General features: G+C 35.6%; 1 protein-coding gene across 1 annotated transcript in view; it reads right to left on the reverse strand.

The window, feature by feature from the left end:
* Positions 1 to 3,376: 3,376 nt before the first annotated feature.
* The window catches only part of LOC112528910 (cationic amino acid transporter 9, chloroplastic-like), a 15,163-nt gene continuing 10,160 nt past the window's right edge, over positions 3,377 to 8,379 (reverse strand). The window contains exons 5-8 of the mRNA XM_025139943.1: positions 7,699 to 7,875; positions 6,908 to 7,153; positions 4,636 to 4,725; positions 3,377 to 3,688 (exon numbers count right to left, since the gene is read on the reverse strand). Coding sequence (XP_024995711.1) covers positions 3,542 to 3,688; positions 4,636 to 4,725; positions 6,908 to 7,153; positions 7,699 to 7,875 — 660 coding nt within the window. The 3' untranslated portion in view covers positions 3,377 to 3,541. The remainder of the gene's footprint in view (positions 3,689 to 4,635; positions 4,726 to 6,907; positions 7,154 to 7,698; positions 7,876 to 8,379) is intronic.

Genomic DNA, 8,379 nt, shown 5'->3' on the forward strand with positions numbered 1-8,379 from the left:
TGGCGTGTTTGTTAGCAACTTAACAAGTTCAATAGGATTCTCAGCTTATTCAGTCAGCTATATACGTGACTGTTAAGTAGTGCTTGATGATATAAAAAATAGCTTATCCAGTAAGCTTCTAGGGGGAGTTTTATGCAGCAAGTCAAGTATTTTTTCAAACATGCTCCTTTCGTAAAAACCCTTTCAAACATTATTATTGAAATCGACAATGGTGAAAGTTCCCGGTAGTCCAGATTTTTAAGATTATAAGGTCACAAATCTACTGTTTTATCCATATGGGATGGTTTGTTAAAACAGTCTCGCTTAAATTTCTAACATCCTTGTCAAACCTTTAAATCCTCTCTGTAATCGGTGATGTGAAATTTGTCTAAGATGTTACAAACACCCCCTTGAGGACTCATCATGATGAGGTTCTCTCCACCATCTTGATGGTACAAGGATCGACTCTGATACCATTTAAACATTCCAAAATTTTGAATACTTCAATATATCATAAATATCATCTTAAGATTAAACTCTTACCTCCTAACTCGAATAAGATATCTATATCAATTAGACCATACGATATTGACAAACAAAATTTTAGTCTATGTATCAGTGCCTTAATCTGCACTTATTTTTTTCACATGTTGAATCACAGATCTTCGTTGTCTCATACTTCTCTTTTCAGTTAAATGCTCATCTGGGTTGCAAAATTCAGTATATAAAAAGATACGTTTTCGGCACATAAAAATAAAATACATACTTATTTAAGTAGAATTAACATAATTTTTTGATAAATGGTCATTTAACACAATCTAATCTTGTAGTATCTGGATCCGGTTTACCAAATTATGAGATTACTAGTTAGTGTTATTTAAGTATCATTTTGAACCACAAGAGTGATGCCTGATTGGTTTGAGCTTGTGTTCCAAAGGTCAAAAGTGTCTGGAAGTCCCATGTTCAAATCCAATGAGAAATAAAAAACCTCTTGTGGCCATGAAGGTTCAAATGGGTGACTCTGGGCTAACCCACAAAGCAGGTGGTCGTCCTGAGATTAGTCGGTTCGCATAGCGGGTTGGATATCCAGGTTAATATTTATATGTTTGCAATTGAATAACCATTTTGTAAATTAACACTATTTACAAGAAACTGGTGTTGGGAAATAGTGTTGTTTTACTATTCATAGCACTAAAATAGCGCATTCTTTGGAAAAGATCCGGTGCAAAAAATCTGTACAGTGCAAACTTTGACGCATTTGTAGGAGATAACGTTAGAAAGTAAAGAAATATCACTAAATTTTATTTCTTTTACTGAGTAAAACAATTACAATAATTGAAAATCATCAAACATACCACTGATACATTAAAGTACAACTATCATCAGGAGTCGTTACATTTTGTTTAGAAAAATAGAATCCATCATTAGTAATCAACCAATAACATCTATTCATATGAAATAAATTTGAACCACACATCTTACCGATTTCTCTGTCGAAAATATCGAATGATTGCTTCTTCAAATCATCTGCGCCACTTGTAACCATTCGAAACCAACAGTCATACTTGTTATTTCCCAAGAAATTCTTACGAAATTTCCAAGTAGCTACATCGTTAGTTGCGAGTATTGCTGGCAGACCATTGTGGTTGCAATTATAAAAGACATGTGTATCAACTTTATTAGTGATATAAATTCTATATGGTTCAAGCCATTTGCTCGTAGGCGGTGTTGTGATTTTCGAAGCAGTATCAGAACCATATACAAAGATTGAAAGATGTAACAGAAAATAAAAAAGAAAATAACATTTTCTTGGGAAACTCATGGTTTATAATGATACTTTTGTGTCTCATGTCATATACAGTTATATAGAGGACTGTTTGATGATAATTACTGTATATTTACAGAATTAAAAAATACAATTTAATATGTACGCGTCTTGAAAATTTTCCCAAATTTAGAGAAAGAAAAGTCAATATAAAAAATAGTAGTTAATTTTTTCTTCTTTTTTTATTTTAGAGTATCTGGCATTAATTATATTATTAAAATAATTAATATATTTTAAATCCAAATAAATTTTCAAACAAATTTTTTTATAGATGGTAATTTCATCAATACCAAATTAATGATTATATTAGCAAAATTATAAAATATGATTTATAGTTTGGATTTGGTCACTCAAACCGAATATTTTCATTAAAGATCCTTAGCTTTTTATTTTCTTTGCATTCATGGTCCCTCGATTTAATAACGTTAACGAAGTTCCGTTTAATAGAGGAATGTGCCTCTCATATGAATGTAAATTCGTCTTTTACCCACCTATTAGTAAATAATTTTCTCACCGTTTTCTCTCTATTCACTCTCTGGTCTTCATCGTCCCCCTCGGGTGAATATACAAACTGCACCCTGGTGCCGATCACAATCCCTCAGTGATCGTGTATATGATCCCTAATATTGATAGAGACGCAATTATCATTAAAAAATGTGTTGATTATTAACAGTAAAATTGTCATTCAATTAATCAACAATTATATATTTTTTCAAACTGTGTTTTCTTTTATTTATATTCTCGAGATAGAGAGAACATATGAACGAAGTAAGAAAAAAAGGGTTATTATTTCTTTCATTCGCTTTCCTCCGACCTTTTGGAAGGAAAGTTCCTTAAGACAGTTGTCATTTAGTTTCTTTTTCGCTTAAAATATGTCTTCTTTTATTTCTCCATTTTCCATATTTTCTTTCCTTCGTAAAAAAATGTCTGAGGAACATAGTGTTAAGACGCTACGTCTTGAACATGTACTATTCAAATTCACGAATGACTATCACATGATGAACCTTTCTATCCCCAGTGAATTGTCCTTAGTGGTAAGAGGTGAAAGATCCATAAATGAGGTCTCGGGCTCAAATCAGAGTGGAAACTCCATAACTGAGCTCTCGGGTTCAAATTAGAGTATTACCCGTTTTCCTCTAGGTGCCACAATTTTCCTCTCTTATCATGTCTGTGAGACCAGTATAATGAGGGTACTCTAGAAGGTGGCATATACTAAGTCATTGAAATTGCATCTTTACATAATACAAAAGGACATTATTTAGGGATATATTATTTATATACGACAAAATTTCACACATAGTTCTCATCTTTGGTGAGATATGAACCCTTGACATCCTGGGAGGCTGGGTCCTAGTGGAAAATTCAGGTACTACTAAGCAAATGACCGTTTGGTTATAAAAGGACTTTGTAGGAGAACTCCTTTCCAATCATCGCTAAGAAGGCAACTAGCTGAGGGCGAAGGGCACACTGAACACGAACCGAATCAACTGAAAGGAGAGCAAAGCAAGTGCGCTCACCACAGTTGATCACCTATTCGATAATGGCTCCGTGCACAGAGTCACCATTCAACAATTTTAACCACGAGAAACTAACAAATTACAGATAAATAACTTGCGAACTTACACAACTTACCGACCCATCCTTTTAACCTAGAGGGTGATATTCGAAATTTTACATGCCATGGATATACTAACGGGTACAATATGCATCATCTATATACACCGTAGACAAGATCTTTCATAGAGCTTCTTCTTCGGGTGCTTTGTGGTAAGTTACGACCTCATGATCACTTACAGTATTTGAATGATATTGCCCATAGAATGCGTATACACCGATCGCAACAATGCTGAGGACGACAAATCTCACCCAGGCTTCATAGTGAAGCTGCGGATGGAAGTTAAAATCAGATCAAGCATTATGCAACTATAGATAGGAGTCATAGGACGACGCTTAGTTTCATGGACTGAACTTCACATGACTAGTTGTCAGTATGATATTTGTTACGACTAAGGGGCTGTTTAGCTGGTTTTTCATCAAGTGTTGTATGGATAAAACTGTGTAAATTATTCTGTGTGTATAAATTGACAAGATTTTTGTTTGGGAGGTTTTCTTCATAGATGGAATGAGCATGTTTTTTAATTGAGAAGAACATGTTTGTAAAAAAGTTGACTTTCTACATAAAACTTCCCCTTAAAAGCTTACTAAATAAGCCACTTTCTATATCATTAAGCCACTTTCTATATCATTAAGCCACTACCAAATGGTCATGTATAGTTGACTGAATAAGCTGCGAGTCCCATTAAGCTCATTAAGCTGCTAACAAACAAGCCCCAAGACATGACTAAACAAGTTTTCTGTATAATGCTAGGTTGTTGGACAAGAGAGGACAAAAATGTTAAAAATGACCACATTGCCCCTCAAATGATGTTTAAGGGTCTTTTTTTAATCATATAATAGTCATAAAATGACATATATCAACTAAATATTAGATAATTTATATATAAAATATTCATACATTATGTTTAAACTGTGTTTATAAACATACGTATATAATTTATAGTTTTATTATTTATTAAAATTCATTCATAATTTTCAAAGAATGATTACTATTTGCAACAAGAGAAAGCACTTCAAGATGTGCAGACAAACTAATTGTTGTAACATATAATTACTAGACAATTGGTTGTGAAGCGCTCCAACCAACAGGGTAGAGGTCAAGTTTACATACATCCCCCCCCCCACAGACTCTACTTACGAGTGAGATATGTTGAGTTTGTTTTTGTTTGGTCTGGTTTACTAAACAATTAATCGTAAGGGTTCAGAAAGCAAACCTGAGCAAACAAGAATATGTTAACAAAGATGCAAAGAGCAGGCACCATTGGAACCCATGGGCAAGAGAAACCTGGTAGATCTGTATGTACCTACAAAATGTAATAAAAAAATGTGGATGAAAGAGACAACTACAACCAAAAGAGGGGGCCAGGGCGAAGAAACCAATCAAACAACTTACCCTATTATATATGGTATAAACTTTTATATTTTGTTTTATTTATTACTCGTCGAGTCGATCTATAGTCTCTTCTTTGTGTAACCATGGGTATCTAGGCCAGCTTACACACACCGGCTAATCCCCTGAGCGACCAAGAGTGGCTTGGAGGAATTGCATGTGAACGTTACAGCAACAAGGGCTTTGGCAGTGCCTGGATTTGAACCCAAGTCGGTCTATAGTCTTGGTAACAAGTACAGGTGTAACTAGGCCCCCAAAAAAATTGGAATGCCCCTATCTATGATCATAGATGAACGCACATGCATGATGCAACTATATACATACCAATGGTGTTTTCATGCAAATGAACATATCGGGACATCTAGATGCCAAGAGAACTTCTATGCTTTCAACTTTTTTCTAGTTTCAGTTTTCCATTCACAATTGGTACTGAAAAGAGATTTTAGAGGAGTTCATCTACACAACTCTCAACTCTACTAAAGTTGATTCCAACTTTAGGGCCCTGATTATGGCATTGACCTCTATCGGAAGAGAGACCACGTTTTAGGTGTTCGCACAAGCCATATAATAATCAATGTGGCCACTCTTGTGTTATGTGGTGTTAGAAAACAAAACGTGATTGTGGGTCTCATAAGAAAATGTAGTGTGTGCTTTGTGCTCCCTTCCCCTTCTTTATGCAACTTATTTCTATTTCCTACCTCTACCTTACTGCATTGTTTATTTTTTTGTGTGCGTACTCTCACCTATTTCTTACTCGCTTGTTTTACCTATTTGTTCTGCAAGCCAAGGGTCTCCACGGGAACCACCTCTCTACCCCATGGAGTAGAGGTAGGATCTGCGTACGTCTTACCTTCACCGGACCCTACCTTTGTGTGGGATTTATTGGGTCGTTTGGTTTGGTTTATTTTCTTTCCAGGGGAAATTGAGATGGGACCTAGAAAAAGAGAACGGAGTAAATTGTGTAAACGATAGCAACTAATGAGTTAAGAGGCCCATGCCAGTCCTCTACGTAAGAGACTAAGAGGACGTTTGGTTTGATGGAATGATTGAGGGGTTTGGATTTGTGGAAAGATTTGGAATTGGAGGGATTTGGATTCATAATAATTTGGAATCTTTGGTGTGTATGATTTGTAGGATTAATTTATAAAAACAAATTATGAATAATCATAAAAATAATTAAAGTATCTTTTTATTAAATGATTATTACAAACAAATGTTTTTAACATATTTTAAAACAATATTACATACAAATCCTTACAGAATCCCGTGAAATACCAACGACTCCCGTGGGATTTCAAAATCCTATATTTGTGGGATTTCAAGTCCAAGAATTGCTTCAAACCAAACATGGAATTGGAATGAAATTCAATTCTAAATCCCTCCAAATCCAATCTAATCCTACAAACCAATTCCGTGTTCTGTTTGTAGGATTTGCTAGATCTGAAATCCCGTGATTTCATTGAAATCCCTCGAACATAGGATTTTGAAATCCCATGGGGGTGGTTGGGATTTCAAGGGATTTGTATATAATAATGTTCTAAAATATGTTAAAATCATTTGTTTTCCAATAATCAATTACAAATAATAATAAGGTACTTTACTTATTTCTACAATTTCTTTTTACAAATGATATATAAAGAACGGAATTCAATTACATTCCAAATCCTAAAAACCAAACACATCAAATATTCCAAATCCTTGCAAATCTAAATCCCTCCAATTCCAAATCCTTCCACGAAATCCAAGTCCCTCCAAACCATTCCATCAAACCAAACGGCCCCCCTAAGAGTTTGTCATTTGATAGACCGCCTTCTTCAGAATCACTATTGTAAACCAAACTAAATCAAACAAGCCCAATATATCACACCCGGAGGTGAGGTCTGGGGAGGGTAAGATGTACATAGACCTGACCTCTACCATGAAAAGTAGAGCAGTTGTTTCCCTAAGACCCCCAGCATATGAAAAGTGTGTGAAAAAGAGAAGCAGGTAAGCTTAAATTTTGAGAAGCTGGGTATAAGTAAGCAAATAGAGAATGGATATTGTAGAAGTGAGTAATTTGAATTGTAGCATTCATATAGAGAATCAATTTCACTTACCTGTCGAAATCGAAGAGCTGCAGCAGCAAGGATTGCAATAGCCACAGGTACAATAAGAAATAAATAGGCAAGAGCTGAAACAACATAACGGAAAAGGATTCCAGCAGCAAAACCACAACAAGCAATCACGGTAATGCATATTATGCCTTCCAGCCTATGTGACATCGAGGTGGCTAAGACTTGACTACCGACATTATCCTTCCAGCGAAGAGTTATCACACATGCTGCCACAACGGAATAACCTGCCTGCAGCAAACAAAATGTTTCAGTTGATCACTTCCCCTAGATGAATGAGATACTATGGATTTCAGAACATTTACGCCATGTTTGGCAACCATAAGCTAGCTTATTTTTGAGCTTTTCTAAAAAGTCCCATTTGGCTAGCCATAGCTAGTTTTTTTTTTTTTTTTGAAAAGCTACTTCAAGTACCGTTTCAATAAGCTCCATGGTTTTTTTCTATTTTTTCCGTTTTCCCCCAAATATGCAGCTTATATTATTCCAATTAAATTTTCAACGTCTCCTTTTACATTGTAATCTAGCTTATCCGTTAGTTTTAACCAAACATAACTAGTTTATTAATTAGCTTATCACCAGTTAGCCAGCATCTAGCTTTTCAGCTTACAACTAGTTAATTAGCTAACCGCTAGCTTATCTGCTAGTTTGCCAAACATAGCCTTGTAATTAAAAATGAAGGCACAAGCTTCTTCCAGCTTTTGCATAAATTAAAGAAAATGCAAATATTCCAAGTTTCATGGTTATATTGAGAGGCATTCTGAACCAACACGACGTACCAATGAACCAACTGACAGAACATGTGACAGCAAGTGCACATTTAATGTCCCAGCCAAGATGCATGCGATAAATCCAACCCATATCTGAGACTGAATAGGAGTGTGGCGTGTTGGATGAACACGAGCAAATATTGCGGGTAGCAAGCCATCCCTTCCAAGCCCAAGATATAAACGAGACTGCTGACGAGAAACTTTCAGTATTATTGAAACAACCAAACAACAAAAATACTGCAACTCATGAGGATATCGGTACTGCAAAATAAACCAAACAAACCCAGTAAGTCCCACCCAGAGGTGGGGTTTGGGTGGGATGTATGCAAACCTAACCTCTACCTCGAAGAGTAGAACGGTTGCTTCCATGAAGACCCCCAACTTGTGCAAAATGTGCAAAAAGAGAAGGTAAAGCTTGCTCAACTTTTTTTCAGAGAGAACATAAAAAGAACTACGAGAGACGGTGCTAAAATTTGGAAATGAGTTAGAAGTAAGCAACAACAAACAAAACAGACAGGCAGAAGTAGGTACAAGAAAACATAAACCAAGGTGTTATACCCTGAATAATGTGGTAGTCAATAAGAGTTAGTAATATGGTGCAGGGAATGGGGGTATTTTGAGTAGACCATTATCTTTACTTTCTGTTAGAGTTTTGTTACGCAATGCGGAAGGTTGGTATAAATAAGGGGG

The sequence above is a fragment of the Cynara cardunculus genome (genome assembly GCF_001531365.2).
Source record: "Cynara cardunculus var. scolymus isolate 2C chromosome LG 16, CcrdV1, whole genome shotgun sequence".
Classification (NCBI taxonomy): Eukaryota; Viridiplantae; Streptophyta; class Magnoliopsida; order Asterales; family Asteraceae; genus Cynara; species Cynara cardunculus.